The sequence below is a fragment of the Pan paniscus genome, chromosome 6, assembly GCF_029289425.2.
Source record: "Pan paniscus chromosome 6, NHGRI_mPanPan1-v2.0_pri, whole genome shotgun sequence".
Classification (NCBI taxonomy): domain Eukaryota; kingdom Metazoa; phylum Chordata; class Mammalia; order Primates; family Hominidae; genus Pan; species Pan paniscus.
In genome coordinates this window covers 165,408,454-165,425,000 of record NC_073255.2, presented here as the reverse complement: position 1 = coordinate 165,425,000, position 16,547 = coordinate 165,408,454, and the positions used below count along the sequence as shown (strand labels likewise).

Genomic DNA, 16,547 nt, shown 5'->3' with positions numbered 1-16,547 from the left:
GAATAAATTTTATTTCTTAACAGTTCTGGATGTTAGGAAGTCCAAGGTTGAGGGGCCTGCATCTGGTAAGGGTCTTCTTGCTGCATCATCCCACTACAGAAGGCAGAAGGAAAAGAGAGTGCAAGAAAGCAAGAGGGCAAAAGGGGCTGAACTCTGTTTTATAATAAGCCCACTCTGTGATGACTAATCTATTACCACAATAACGACATTAACTCATTCATGAAGGCTATTTTATTAGGCCCCACATCCCAACTGTTGCATTGAGGACTGAGTTTCCAGCACATAAACTTTGGGGAACACATTTAAACCATAGCAGACCACTTATGTTAATTCAACCAAGAGGAGCTGGGAAAATCAAAGGCATGAGAAAGACAGCAAAAGCTAGCAGAGAGAAATGCACAGGTTAAGGAAAAAAGTCACAATGAATCCTGTAGTGCAGGCTACTTTATCAAAAGCACCTAAAAAAGATCTCATTAACTCCCCCAGCTCACCTCCACCCACATCTAAAGAGCCACACACAGCACCACCAAAGGCAGCACAATGAGAACAGCATTCTCCTCAACAGACAAGCTGGGAGTATCTAGACAGCTGACCTCAATAGCTCCAGAACAGCCCTAAAACAGCTCCTCCCTAACCACCACTCAAGTCACCAGCTTGGAAAGTATTCAGAAAACCCAAATCCTGACACACCACTATGAAACAACTTAAAACAGCAAAGAACAACCCATTTAAACAGCAATGCCAGCTGCTGGGAAAAAAAGGAACAATGAGTAGAGGAGAAACAGACCTCCTGGGGTCCACCAAGACCCAGTCTCTCAGCTTCAGCACTTTCAAATGCAGAATCCATACCCCTCTGGGGCCTGTGGAGCTCCACAAGGCATGTTGTCCTCAAAGATAAATGAGCAGGCAAGCTGGCTAGAAAACCACTAAGGGTATTATTCTTTAAAGAATCTTTATAGGGTCAAAGAGGAATGGGTCTTAAGTGGCTATGTGAACGCCCCACAGATTCTGAGGATGATGTCAGTATCCCTTTCCAGATGTGTTTAACACTTTGCAGTCACTTGTATTCCTGCCACTGAGTGCCAGTGCTTTGCTAATTTGAACTGATTCCAGCTCACGCTGACCCCAGCTCGCTGGATGTTACCATTAGCCAAGACTGTCACCCATACTGTACCCTTTCAAAGAGTCCTAAAAACAGCTCTTCACCTACTCTTCCAAAACAAGTAAAAATGTCTGCCAAAGAAATGGGGAAAAAAGATTCAGATAGTGAAAATAATTAACATACTAACAAGAGAGCAAAAAGCAAAGGGGGAGGAGAAACTAGGAAAATCATATATGGGCTCACACTTATTTCCAAAGCTGGGCTAATGTCCTTTTGCCTGTGTCTGAATAAGGCACCAATTTTAAGCTGCTAATGAAAAAAAAAGAAAAAGAGAAAGAAGCAGGCCCAGGCCTGGCGCGGTGGCTCATGCCTGTAATCCCAGCACTTTGGGAGGCCAAGGCGGGTGGATCACCCATAGTTAGGAGTTCTAGACCAGCCTGGTCAACATGGTGAAACACCATCTCTACTAAAAATACAAAAAATTAGCCAGGCATGGTGGCGCATGCCTGTAAATCCAGCTACTCAGGAGGCTGAGGCAGGAGAATTGCTTGAACCCGGAAGGCAGAGAATGTGGTGACCTGAGATCACGCCATTGCCCTCAAGCCAGGGCAATGAGAACAAAATTCGATAAAAACAAAACAAAACAAAACCACCATAAAATAACTCAGACTTAATTAAATACAACCCTAGTGGTGAATGACTAAAGATGGATTACTCATAACAGAGATAACAGTCCAATAAGAATCCAAGAATCTTACCTTTTAATAACAAAAAAATCCTTTCCTTCGAAAGTAATATCCTCTCAAGGCCAGGAATTCCATTAGTAGAAAGCCTTCCTAAAAAACAAAATTCCTGGCCAGGCATGGGTTCATGTCTGTAATCTCAGCACTCTGGGAGGCCGAGGTGGGAAGATCACTTGACGTCAGGAGTTCGAGACTGGCCTGGCCAACGTGATGAAACCCCATCTCCACTAAAAATACAAAAATTAGCCTGGTGTGGTGGTGGGCACCTGTAATCCCAGCAACTTGGGAGGCTAAGGCAGGAGAATTTCTTGAACCCAGGAGGCAGAGGTTGCAGTGACCAGCAAGGTTGCGCCACTGCACCCCAGCCTGGGCGATAAGAGTGAAAACTCCATCTCAAAAAAAAAAAAAAAAAAAAAAAAATTCCTTCGGGAAGGCCTTCTACATAAAAATCTTCAACATGAGACTGGAAAAAAGGGTATGGGATCATCACCGGACCTTTGGCTTTTACAGCTCAAGCTATAAGAACAAAAAGAAAAAGGGATATCATTTAAACACAGTATGTAGAAAAGAATAATTATTGAATCTGTACTGGTCTTTAACTTTTACACTTTGATCTTTAATTCTGTTATTGTGATTAAGTCCAAAGAAAAATAGTATGAGTAAAATAAAAAGAACACCAAAAATGCTAATATTCTGTTTACCAAAGTCTGTAGTGAAATATCCCATTAAATCCAAGTGCAGTGACTCACACCCATAATCCCAGCACTTTGGGAGGCTGAGGTGGGTGAATCTCCTGAAGTCAGGAGTTCGAGGCCAGCCTGGCCAACATGGTGAAACCCCAACTCTACTACAAATACAAAAATTAGGCAGGCGTGGTGGCAGAGGCCTGTAGGCCTGTAGGAGGCCGAGGCAGGGAGAATTGCTTGAACCCAGGAGGTGAGTTTGCCATGAGCTAAGAGATCATACCACTGCACTCCAGCATGGGCGACAGAACAAAACTTCAACTTACAAAAAAAACAAAACAAAACAGCTAGCAGGTGACATTTGCTACGGGGAGACTAGGGATATGATCTTGCTGCAATCCTTCCATTTTAGTAAATCTAAACAGTGTGAATCCATTCTGTTTCGTCCCCACTCCACTCCAGAGCCAAAACAAGAAAATCAATTATATTTCTATTTCTTTAAAAACATATCTAACTAAATCATCTAATTAAAAGATAATATGCATGGTTCCATACTCTAAAAGAAAACTTATGTCCTGCATATCATGGACATTTGATGAATGCTTATTCAGTTGACTGGTGTAGACTTCAATAATAACCTGTTCAATGCATTATGCCAGATGAATCTTGCATCTCAAAAGTAGAACAAATATTGTTCTTTCAGTTGTGTCTACCCATAAATGCAATATTTACTAATAAAAAGAAAATGAGTTTACTGTTCTAGAGAGTATGAGAATTTTGACAACATGAATTCTCCTGTCCTAGGACATAATTAATACTTAGAGGCATAATATTTCATGTGGAAGCTACCATTAAATCAATGTTAAGTGTTAATTACTTCACATAATCTTCTAATCTGACTTAAGACTGAAGACGTACCTCACGAAGCTGATTTATCAAGTTGTAAATCTTCACCTGTTGAATTCATAAGTTCACGTCTGAAAGGTGAGAATAAATACTTAATATTCACTAGGCAATATTCAGCAAAGTAATATCCACTAGTACATATTTAATATTTCATCATGAACTGTGGGTGTGAAGAGAAAAGACAGGCTGGGCACAGTGGCTCACACCTGTAATCCCAGCAGTTTGGGAGGCCGAGGCAGGCAGATCATGAGGTCGGGAGTTCGAGACCAGCCTGGCCAACATGGTAAAACCCCGTCTGTACTAAAAATACAATAATTAGCTGGGCATGGTGGCAGGCACCTGTAATCCCAGCTACTCGGCAGGCTGAGGCAGGAGAATTGCCTGAACCCAGGAGGTGGAGGTTGCAGAAACCACGATCACGCCACTGCATTCCAGCCTGGGCAAAAGAGCAAGATTCTGTCTCAATCAATCAATCAATAAAAATATAAGGAGGAAGCATTTACTGTGTATTTATATGTCTGGTATTATGTGAAGCACTTTACTATCTTATCAAATCTTCGGGACAGATCTTCAGTTCTCATGACCACAAAAGAGGATACTAAAGCTCAGACAGGAGAAGAGACATGGCCAGCCTGTGTCCCCAGGGCCTATGGTCTTACCACTAGGTTACAGTGTTTCCAGGTATCACATGTTGTGAGATTTTTGCTTTAAAATGAACCAAAAAAAAAACCAAAGGCGAAAAAGGCATAAGCTATTAAAAAGTGGGAGAAACACTAAGAGAAACTTAAGCATGTAACTAAAAATATTATGGAAATGTTATTGAACTCATTAGCAAATTTAATGCTAGGTTTTCATTGAGAAGTAGGTTATATTACTCACAACAAAGAAAAATGTTCATTTTAAGTATATTAACATAAATACCATCAATATGGTTTGTCATGTTTAAATGTTCACTTAAAGCAATTCAGTTAAAATTCTGCATATCATACAATTTTATAGTTTGCTAGTAGGTTACAAGTAAATAGTCATCCAAATAAAAACATCATGTGTTTTCCACTGGTTGTTGCTCTTTTTAGGTGAGCATTTGATGTACACCAACAGACAGAGGACAATAACAAATCGCTAATTTCTTTCATCATTATATAAAGGTGGCTTCAGGATAGAATAGTATAAGGGCAATGATGAATTTGAAATCTAACATCAATTCAGTGATGCATCAAGATAAAAGTAGAGACAATAGGGGCACCTTGGTGAGTACTGAACATTTTACTTATTTATTTATTTTGAGATGGAGTTTTGCTCTTTTTGCCCAGGCTAGAGTGCAATGGTGCAACCTCGGCTCACCACAACCTCTGCCTCCTGGGTTCAAGCGATTCTCCTGCCTTGCCCTCCCGAATAGCTGGGATTACAGACATGCGCCACCACGCCCGTCTAATTTTGTATTTTTAGTAGAGACGGGGTTTCTCCATGTTGGTCAGGCTGGTCTCGAACTCCCGACCTAGATATCTACCTGCCTTGGCCTCCCAAAGTGCTGGGATTACAGGTGTGAGCCACCGCGCCCAGATGAATTCCAAATTTAACAAAGTAGACTAAGAGAAACAATTCATTTAAAAAAATAATATTTGGCCAGGCATGGCAGCTCACACCTGTAATCCCAGCACTTTGGGAGGCTGAGGTGAGTGGAGCAGGAGGTCAGCAGTTCAAGACCAGCCTAGCCAAGATCATGAAACCCCGTCTCTACTAAAAATACAAAAATCAGCCAGGCGTGGTGGCTGGCGCCTGTAATCCCAGCTGCTCAGGAGGCTGAGGCAGAGAACTGCTTGAACCCAGGAGGCAGAGGTTGCAGTGAGCCGAGATCGTGCCACTGCACTCCAGCCTGGGCGACAGAGTGAGGCTCCGTCTCAAAAAAAAGAAATAAATAATTCAATGAAATCCCTAAGATCCAGGGCTTTGCAATAAATATGTAAATAAATTTCCAATCTCCATACTGAAAGTTTAGAAGAAATGCTAACTAATAATTAAAGAAATACAACTTTTCCTCAGCTTTGCAGCAATCTAGAAACAAAGTGTGTAGACACTATAAAGCACCTTCCAAGGAGAAATGTGTAAGGATGGCATGACTCGCCGGCAGCTCTGGGCTTGTCCACGGTACCCCCATGATGAACAGTAACTCCATTGTGTAAACGCCCATGAACTTAAGATTACAGGACTTTTCCAGTTTAGACATAACATATTTTCTTTCAGACAATTCTTCAATTTGTTTACGTAGATCAGCAATACGATTATTCCATTTCTCTGAAAATCAAGCAAAAGTTGATTGTCAATAATACGTCCCTATGTCAGAGCAGCACTAACATATAATGACTTATTTCATATATTTTACATTCTAACAGTCCATATCATTTTACTGCTTTCAAAAAAAATTTCCCTTTTTTGGTGGTTCTTAGAATTGGTTTAATGGGAGACTATTAGAGAAGCTGAAAAGCAGGAGGGCAGAAAAGTTCAATCAAATTAAACACAATAACAGGGAGGTCACAACGAGGAGGTCTCCAGGGGTCTTTTAGCAAACTTCCTAAAACACGTCTCAGCTGTGTGAAATAAGACTTTACAGCAGCCAGGTGCAGTGGTGCAGGCCTGTAATCCCAGCACTTTTGGCAGCAGAGGCAGGCGGATCGCTTTGAGCTCAGGGCAACATAGCCAAAACCCCCCTCCCTAGCCCCACCCCCACCCCGTCCCTACCAAAAATACAAAACAGCAGGGCATGGTGGCAGGCGCCTGTAGTCCCAGCTACTCAGGAGGCTGAGGCAGGAGAATCACTTGAACCCAGGAGGCAGACGTTGCAGTGAGCCAAGACCACGCCACTGCCAGCCTGGATGACAGAGCAAGACTCCACCTCAAAAAAACAAAAACAAAAACACAAGGTTAAGAGGGACCCCAGACCTTACAGATACAAGGTTAAGAGGGACCCCTAAGCAAAAAATGCCAACCCTTTTTCTCCCAATCATTGAAACACCAGGAGGGTGTAATAGTTTTGCAGCCTAGCTGTAGCAGGCTGATGCCCCCAAGATGCCCATATCCTAATCCCGGGAACTGGTGAACATGACCTTATATGGCAAAAGGGGCTTTGCAGATATAATGAAGTTAAGGGTCTTTGGCTTTTGGGGTTGATGTACTCACTCGGATCCTTATAAGAGCAGAGCAGGTGATGGAGAGGGTGGGAGGTGTAGTGACAGAAGCAGGAAACTCCAGTCATTCGAGACGGGCAGCACGAGCGGAGGAGTGCAGGCCACCACCACGGCCAGGAAACGGATTCTCCCGCAGAGCCTCGGAAGCCACCGACCCTGCTCCCACCTTGACTCAGTAGGACTTACTGTAGAATTCTGGCCTTCAGACCTGTAAGGGAATACATTTTGGTTGTTTTAAGTCACTAAGTGTGTGGTAATTTGTTGCAGCAGCCACAGGAAACTAGTATTGTAGTGAAGCCCCAAACCCCCCCTGAAGGGGCTGGGCTCAGTGGCTCATGCCTGTAATCCTGGCACTTTGGGAGGCCGAGGTGGGTGGATCACTTGAGGTCAGGAGTTCGAGACCAGCCTGGCCAACATAGCAAAATGCCATCTATACAAAAAATACAAAAATTAGCCGGGCATAGTGGCACATGCCTGTAATCTCAGCTACTCAGGTGGCTGAGACAGGAGAATTGTTTGAACCCGGGGGGCGGAGGTTGCAGTGAACTGAGATTCCACCACTGCACTCCAGCCTGGGTAACAGAGCGACGCTCCATCTCGAAAACAAAAAAAAACAAAAAAAACCCACCTGAAGGTTTCCAGTTCTGCCAGCAGTCTCCCACCCAACCCCCAGAAGCAGACATTCCATTGCTGTGGGCCATGGACAGGCAGAAGGAAGCGCCTCCTCATGGCAGAGGCCTACCCAGGAGAAACCCAAGGGAAGGCACTGCCGGGCTGGCCCCTCTCTGCCAAGGCCATATTCTTTTTTTTTTTTTTTTTTTTGAGGCCCAGTTTCACTCTGTCTCCCAGACTGGAGTGCAGGGGCACAATCTCAGCTCACTTCGACCTCTGCCTCCCCAGTTCAAGTGATTCTCCTGCCTCAGCCTCCTCAGTAGCTGGGATTACAGGAGTGTAGCATGCCTAGCTAATTTTTGTATTTCTAGTAGAGATGGGGTTTTGCCATGCTGCCCAGGCTGGACTCCAAATCCTTGCCTCAAGTAGTCCACCTGTCTCAGCCCCCCAAAGTGCTGGGATTACAGGAGTGAGCCACTGCACCCAGCATTTGCCAAGACCTTTGATGACCGGCTTTTTCCAGGTGATCAGTCCTTGTCTGGTCTGCCTCTGCCCCACTCTCCTTCTCACCTAGTTGGAATCCCTAGCTACTTTTCAGTAGAGGAGAGTGTGTACCCTAATCCCAGCTTGGTTCAGATCTGCATTTAACTCATGGAACCTGGCTGCTCCCCAGGTCCTGAAGAAAAAAACGGTCTCTCTGTGGGTATGATAAAGGATGGGCCTGTCCCCAGGACCCCGTGAGAGGGAAGCCCAATGTCCCACCAGGTTGGCAGGGCTGGGGAAGGGAAAGTGTTATGGTAGCCCCAAGAAAAAAAAGAGGCAGCAGAGGGAGCAGGCCAGCGCTCACATGGAACTCATGCCACTGCCTGAGTGAGGGGAGGGAGGAGTGCATGCCAGTGACGTCAGGGGGCAGAGAGGCGCAGTTCCAGAGCGGCTTTCCCCCTCACTTCCTGTCATGTTACTCTGATCGCCTCCAGGTGAGCCTGCCCACTTTGTGCCCAGGGGCCTGTAGAAAACCACAGCTCCCCATGGTTACAGCCCCAGGAGTGGGGCAGAGCAGGGAGGAGTCCTGGACAGAGGAGAGGCAGGGGCAGGAGGGAGTGGGCCTCAAACTCCAGGAGGGGGCCCTTCTCATGGGTCCTGCTTTCTGGCTTCTCCTTCCTTACCCCTGGGCTGATCACTTGGGGAAGAACTGAGACAAAGTTTCTCACCCTCAGGCCCAGGGGGTTTAATTACTGGGCCCTTAGGGAGGTGTGAGCCCCCTGAAAGGATGCAAGGTTTTGTTTTGTTTTGTTTTTTGAGACAGAATTTTGCTCCTGTCGCCCAGGCTGGAGTGCAGTGGCGTGATCTCACCACACTACAACCTGCGCCTCCCGGGTTCAAGTGATTCTCCTGCCTCAGCCTCCGGAGGAGCTGGGATTACAGGTGGCTGCCACCACGCCTGGCTAATTTTTTGTATTTTTAGTAGAGACAGGGTTTCGCCATGTTGGGCAGGCTGGTCTTGAACTCCTGACCTCAGGTGATCCGACTGGCTCCGCCTCCCAAAGTTCTGGGATTACATGAGCCACTGTGCTTGGCCACGATGAAAGGTTTTGTGTGGAGAGCATGTACATGCCTTTCTGGGAAAACAGTCCACAGCTCTTATTCTCAGCAGGCTTCACGGTCAAAAAAGGTTAGAACTCTTGCTACAGAGCTGTGGAAGCAGCTAGGTGAGGGGCCTGCCAAGGGCACTCTGGGCACTACCTGGGCACTCTCGAGCCCATCATTCCCTAGGCAGGTTGCACTGCTTGGTATTTGCAGAGCTGAGGGGGTGGGGCATGTGGGGACTGTGAAATCACCCTGAGATGACCCACAGTCCTCAGCTGGGAAGTGAGCGGTGCATCTCCTGCAGCGTCCTCCGTCCCTAGAGCCATGGGGCCAGGAGAACTGGCCCTTGCAGCAAGTGAAAAGCCTATTATTGACTCCCTCCCTAGCCATGTAGACAGTGAACCAAGACACTCATATCAGGTAAATGCCTTGGTCTCTGTCACCAAGGTGACCAGTAGGGCATTCCCAGATACAGTGAAGGTCCTCACACCAAGATATGCACCTGGCCACCTGAGGAAAGAGAAAGGACTATCTGAGGGGATGGGGCTGAGCTGGGTGTGGAGTGGTCCTTGTGGGTCTTGGTGAGTGGGAGGGGGAGCAGCATGAGCCAGGCCTCGAGGCAGAAGGACAACCAGGAGACAGCCTGGAAAAAGTGCTGGACCCACAAGGGCTCAAGGCTGGCCAGAGGGGAGGTGGGATAGGCTGCAAAGTCCTGAGGTCTGAAGATTGGCCCTGGCAGGAAGAAACCAGGTAAGGTGGGGTGTTACCTACACCCTCGGGGCCAAATGCAGGCCAGAGCCAGCCAATTACCAGGCCCTTAGGGAGGTGTGAGCCCCTTGAAATGATGCAAGGTTTTTTGTTTTGTTTTGGAGACGGAGTTACGCTCTTGTCGCACAGGCTGGCACCTTTGCCCAGAGCAGGCACCAAGATTTCTGGCTCTGGGTGTGAGCTCAGTCTGGGGAAAAGCCCCAGCCCCCACCAGGACCACCTACCCCCTAGACTACTTCAGGTGCTGAGCCCAAGCCAGGGGCAGGAAGCTAGACTGATGCCTAGGGTAATCCCAACAAAGTCCCTGGTTCCCCGCAGCTATGGGGCTGATGGGGAATTACAGCCCAAACCCCAGATACTGGCTCTCAAACTAACACTGAGCCCTCAGTGCCCACAGGGAGATACAATCAGCGCACTTTCCAGATGGGGAAATGGGCTCAGAGAAGTGCAACAGCCTTGCCCAATGCCCCAGACCAGGGCTCCAGGCCCAGAGTGTTCTTTTGTCACTGTGTCCAGAGGGCAGCAGCTGCTGTGATGTACCCACCTGAGCCTGGCAGCTTTCTCCAACTTTGGAAGCCCAGGAGCATGGCCCCTGTCCACAGATGCACCTGGCATGAGGCGTGCCCAGAGGGACAGAGGCAGATGAGTTTCGTCTCCTCCACTGGATTGTGAGGGCCTAGAAGGAGACAAGGGTCTGCTTGAGAAGGCAGTGAATAGTGAGCAAACTGAGGCAGTGCCCCTCTGGATGGATCCGCAGTACCTGGATGGAATGTGGCTCAGACAGAGCTCAGTTCTGCAGGTCCCTGACACATGGAGAGTTCACAGCTACCAAGTGTAGGAGTCTGGATTCAAAGCCAACAGCGTGACTCCAAAGTTCCTGCCCTAGCCCCTGGACCACCCTTGCAGGCCCATCAGATGCCCAGGCCAGCAGCACAGCCGGCCAAGACCAGGGAAACTAGGGGAGCCTCAGAGCACCCCCAGGTATTCCAACCTAATCCTGGTACCCCTGCCTCTCACCACACTTCTTCCTGCTTTAACCTCAACCCCTACACAAAGCCTGGGCCACTTAATGTGGCATCAAACAGATGCCTCAATAAATCAGCGTCTAATCTTGAAAAAAAAAAAAGACTTAACAGATATACAATTGCACGTTAGAATGCTAAAGACCATAAACATATAAAAACTTAAAGTACATATAAATTCAATATATATCCAATCATTGTGACTATGACACAGTAGAATACTAAAATACTATTTTCAAAATGTATACAAGCTTAATGTTCTATGTATTCAAACTATTTATTCAAAATACAAATCATCAACATAATTTGCCACTAATATTCAGTCCCTTCACAGGACACATGATTCACTGGGAGTTAATAAATTAGCAGCCGGCAGGCAGTGACACACAGCAAAAATGAAAACCAAGAGGTGAAATAGTTCTGAAATAAAGGTTTTAAAGCTAACAGAAATCACTGAATTACTAAGTCATTAGCACTAATTTTGAGCCAACTAACTAATTAATATGAGATGATACAATGTCCTATACTTTGGTAAATACAGACTATGTTTAAACAATGTCTGTAACGTGACTTTCAAAATGCTCCTGGCTTTACAAAGATGTGATTAAGATGTAGTAACACAATAAATCATTTCCCCCTGCAGAGCATGTGGTAACTTTCATCAGTCACATTGAGAGTCCAGAAGATAAAGGAAAAGGTCGTGGATTTCGCTGAGAACTTACCAGAGTTGAACTCCCTCATTTTCCGTTTCCCAGCATTGGTGGGTTCTGGGACTGGTGGCTGTGGTGGCTCGTTGGTCTTTGTCTCTTAGAAGGTGGGGAATAATCATCATCTTGAAAAAGAAAAAATGGTCATTACTGAAGGAACCATCTTAGGTTACAGCCACCTCTGGGTCAATTCCCAACATTCAAAAGCTGAGCAGGGCTTTAAAGCTATCTTATTAATAATTATTTCTGTATTGCGAACTTCAGCATACTTTCTTCTAGTTACATTTGAAATGTTATTCTTTTGGGATGTGCTCAAGTGAATACTGCTTTTTCCTCCATCTTGCTTCATTACTTTTTAGTTTACTTCATTTGAATCATCATTGTAAGTCTCCCCTTCTCCTCAAAAAACTTTCAAATTGCTGCCAAGAACTATGTTCTATTTTAAGGCTTTTGAGAAAAAACTTTCAATGAAGATAGCCACCTAAAGTTATACAAATATAGAAGAAACGGGATAAAATAAAGCTTAGATTGGAAAAAATATTTAAGATTATACAAAATTCAAGCATAAACAAGGGAAGCTGAGTAATTGTATGTTCAAATACTTTTAACAAGTGCAAAACATGTAGGCTTAAAGAAATAGAGCTGGCCAGGCATCGTGGTTCACGCCTGTAATCCCAGCACTTTGGGAGGCCGAGACGGGTGGATCACTTGAGGTCAGAAGTTCAAGACCAGCCTGGCCAACATGGCGAAACCCCGCAATTCCTCAGGGATCTTGAACTAGAAATACCATTTGACCCAGCCATCCCATTACTGGGTATATACCCAAAGGATTATAAATCATGCTGCTATAAAGACACATGCACATGTATGTTTATTGTGGCACTATTCACAATAGCAAAGACTTGGAACCAATCCAAATGTTCAACAATGATAGACTGGATTAAGAAAATGTGGCACATATATACCATGGAACACTATGCAGCCATAAAAAATGATGAGTTCATGTCCTTTGTAGGGACATGGATGAAGCTGGAAACCATCATTCGCAGCAAACTATCACAAGGACAAAAAAACCAAACACCACATGTTCTCCCTCATAGGTGGGAATTGAACAATGAGAACACATGGACACAGGAAAGGGAACATCACACACCGGGGCCTGTTGTGGGGTGGGGGGAGTGGGGAGGCATAGCATTAGGAGATACACCTAACGTTAAATGACGAGTTGATGGATGCAGCACACCAACATGGCACATGTGTACATATGTAACTAACCTGCATGTTGTACACATATACCCTAAAACTTAAAGTATAAAAAAAAAAATACAAAAATTGGCTGGGCATGGTGGCACACGCCTGTAAACCCAGCTACTCAGGAGGCTGAGGCAGGAGAATCGCTTGAATCTGGGAGGCGAAGGCTACAGTGCACTGAGATCATGCCACTGCACTCCAGCCTGGACGAGACTCAGCCTCAAAAAAAAAAACTTCTAATAGTTACTAAGACCTATTAACAGAGGTAAGTGATAATCAACCAATGAATATAATAAACAGGACATCAGCCAGTTAAGTAATCATATACAGGTATATGACAACTTTAAATTTTTAATGCACAAAGCATTAATTATCACATTATTATATACATAAGTTATTCTAAATGCCATCTCTGAAACAAAAATGCAACTATTGTTAATGATTCTAATAGTAATAGGATACTCACTTCAATTGATAGAATGAATATAAGAATTTAGGAGAGCAATACCCCAAATAAATTCAACTAGGACAAGCTGTCTCTGTTCAATATCACACTCAAAGCAATGCACAGCAACAAAGCGTATCCCAAATTAACACTCTGGATGCTTGGTCTGGTGTCCACGCAAGGAAAAAATTCTAATTGTCAAATCATGTTCCTAAAAAGCTCTACTTTTAAATATTTTCATCTCAAGTAAGGAATAAGAAGCCACACAATGACACACATTGAGTATCTTGGGATACAGAGTTTAGACCAACATTATTCACTGACCTTTTCTATAAGGAGTTTCTTGCTCATTGTCACACATCTATTTAATCGTTCCTTGTATTTCTCTAGCATCTTTTGCTGTTCATCAATCTGCCGTCTCAAATCACAGTTGGCCTTCAATGAGAAAAAAATTTTTAATTAGCTCCAAGGAAGAAGATTAATGGAAAAGCAGTTTCTAGGGAGAGAAAAAAAAATCATTTCTATATGTTGTTTTATCAAAAGCAAAATTAAAGTTCAAACAGGTAAGAAGTAACTATGTCTTAGAAAAAGTAAATAATTCATTCCTTTATTCTCTCATAACATATCATCTATTTATAAATGATAAATTGAATTACTAACTTGGGCATCTTTTTCTACTGATCATATTTTGCTCCTGCCAATAACCAGTTACAGCTACTCTTGTCATCACAAACACCTAAGCTATCACAAAATAATAATTTAAAAAATGTTAAAGCTGGGAATCGTGGTTCATGCGTGCAATCCTAGCACTTTGGGAGGCCAAAGCAGGCAGATGACTTGAGGTCGGGAGTTCAAGACCAGCCTGGCCTGCGTGGTCAAACCCCATCTCTACTAAATATAAAAAAATTAGCCACACGTGGTGGCGGGAGCCTGTAATTCCAGCTACTCAGGAGGCTGAGGCGGGAGAATCGCTTGAACCCAAAGGCGAGGGTTGTAGTGAGCCAAGATCACGCCACCGCCCTCCAGCCTAGGTGACAGAGTGAGACTTCATCTCAAAAAATAAAATAATAAAAAAAAAACTACAATGAATGTTTAAAATACAAAGAGTGATTAAGCACATACAAAAAATTACTGAATTTTATGTTTGCTTTGTTCTTTTTCTAGTGGTATTTAAGAAAGATAAATTTGCATAAATGTTCCTCACCAGAGAAGCCAGGCACGCCCATGCCCACAAAAGACAGAACAAACAAACAAGGTCCTGGTTCAAGAATGCCAGAATGTAAATACACAGCTAATTTAGCTGTGGTCAGAAGCCTACAGTGTGGACTAAAAACTTAAAGCCTCCTGCAATAACAGAGAAGGAAAGAACCACTAACCCAAGGACGAATTTGACTAGCAAGTCCTGAATTTAGTCCTTTTGTGTTAAAAAAAAAAAAAAAAAAAGATCTCAGCTCTTCTAGCAAATAATGTTACCTCATAAAAACTCACTTAAATTATGAAAAAGAAAAACCTGTTATGTGTTTCTAAAATACTAAAAAGCACAAACAGAAGATATCACACGATACTCAATTTTTGAGACTTTGTAGCTTCATTAAAAATTTTTATCATTTCTTTTGTATAATATAGCATCATTTTTAAAGTAACCCATGAGAAACAGCTTCTGTCTCCAAATGTTTCTCCTCTCCCCATAGCATAATTTCTTCCTGTTAGTTTTTGTACAGAACCATATTATCAAAGGCAGAGTGTAACTACATTTGGGTAAGTGTGATTACCAAATTCATACTAAAGAATCTACCAAGCAAAGATCATTTAATGTTTATGGAAAACCCAGTCTACTCATAAGGTGAGTGTTCCCTTGAAATCTATAATCAAATGCATGAAATCAATCAACCTCTTGGCAGTTATTTAAAATTTTAAGAATTCTAAGTTTTTGTGGCTTCTGACGCTAATGTCTTCGAGGAGTTCATGTTTAAAGTAACAGCTGGTGGCTGGTGCGCGTGGCTCATGCCTATAATCCCAGCACTCTGGGAGGCCGAGGCAGGAGCATCACTTGAGCCCAGGAGTTCAAGACCAGCCTCGGCAACATGGCAAAACCTTGTCTCTATAAAATTTTGAAAATTAGCCGTGTGTGGTGGCATGCGCCTCTGATGCCAGCTGTTCGGGAGGCTGAGGATTGCTTGAGCCTGGGAGGTCGAGGCTGCAGTGAGCTGTGATTGCACCACAGCACTCCAGCCTGGGAGACAGAGCAAGACACTGTGTCCTTTTTTTTAAATTTAAAAAAAAAAGAAAAAAAAAGCAGATGGCTAGTAGCCCCCAATGCAGCCATACCCAACATCTTACTAAAATGGCAAAATTCAATGAATGATGTCTGAAAGAATATACAAGACATGCAGTCTTTCCCTCACTATCGATCCTCTAGATCTTCTAGAAGCACAAGTTCTAATCAACCTAAAAACAAGGCAGCTGCCCTCGGTGTCTTCCTTTTTATTTATCTACTCCTTTAGTACTGCTCTACATACAAATAAAGACTGCAACAGTCTGAAGATGACAGAGTAGAAGGGGCAGTGGTGAGTGAAGGAAACATATTGCTTCTTAGAAAACATAAGCAAACATTTTTTTAAAACTCCTAAAGCAGTACCAAGTTAGGATTCAAGTTTTTCTCATACTCTGTCATCTCAATCTTAAAGAGTCAGATGATGGAGAAAGGCACGCCCACAATTCTTTCTCAGTACAGCAGAGCTTCTCTGTACAAAACCCTGACAGATACTGGAATTTGGCAAGGAGCTTTTTACACCCACAAACCATTTCATTATAAATCTTTGATGGCAATTCAACCAGCACCCAAATGAATAAAAACAGGAATAAGAGCAACTCCATGCAAGTATACATATCCGAACAATGAAAAATACAACACAGTGCTGAGACTACATATGGGTCTCCTCATTCAAAGATGGAGAAAAGGAAATAAAAATAACAATAGTAAATAAAAACAACAACAACAAAAATAGGCCCAAGGAATACAGAAAATCAGCTTGAAAACAATGAAAATTATCACCCATAGAAATCAAAAGAACATTTTAGAATACTTCTTGTCATATTTCATAAAATGCAAAAAGACATGATATCTAGGAAATAGGAACCAAAAACCTTAGAGAATATACAGGATGGGGTAAGAAAGTATATTAGATGAGGGAAAAAAGCAGGGAAATTTAAAATGTAAATAATAGGCCTGTCACGGTGACTCACGTCTGTTATCCCAGCACTTTGGGAGGCCAAGGTAGGAGGATTGCTTGAACCCAAGAGTTCAAGACCAGCCTGGGCAACATAGTGAGACCCTGTTCCTACAAAAAATAAAAAAATTAGCCAAGCACAGTGGCACATGCCTGTAGTCCCAGCTATTCAGGAGGCTGAAGTGAGAGGACTGCTTGAGCCTGGGAGATGAAGGCTGCAGTGAGCCATGACAGTGCCACTGCACCCAGCCTGGGCGACAGCAAGACACTGTCTCAAAAAATAAAAATGTAAACAATAAAATCAAA

General features: G+C 43.7%; 1 protein-coding gene across 1 annotated transcript in view; it reads right to left on the bottom strand.

Moving 5' to 3' along the window:
- Nucleotides 1-4,999: 4,999 nt before the first annotated feature.
- The window catches only part of LOC117981107 (serine/threonine-protein kinase tousled-like 2), a 48,767-nt gene continuing 37,219 nt past the window's right edge, over nt 5,000-16,547 (bottom strand). Inside the window, exons 6-10 of the mRNA XM_034964937.3 lie at nt 13,336-13,446; nt 11,331-11,440; nt 10,131-10,262; nt 6,612-6,827; nt 5,000-5,729 (exon numbers count right to left, since the gene is read on the bottom strand). Of these exons, the coding sequence (XP_034820828.2) occupies nt 6,620-6,827; nt 10,131-10,262; nt 11,331-11,440; nt 13,336-13,446 (561 nt within the window). The 3' untranslated portion in view covers nt 5,000-5,729; nt 6,612-6,619. The remainder of the gene's footprint in view (nt 5,730-6,611; nt 6,828-10,130; nt 10,263-11,330; nt 11,441-13,335; nt 13,447-16,547) is intronic.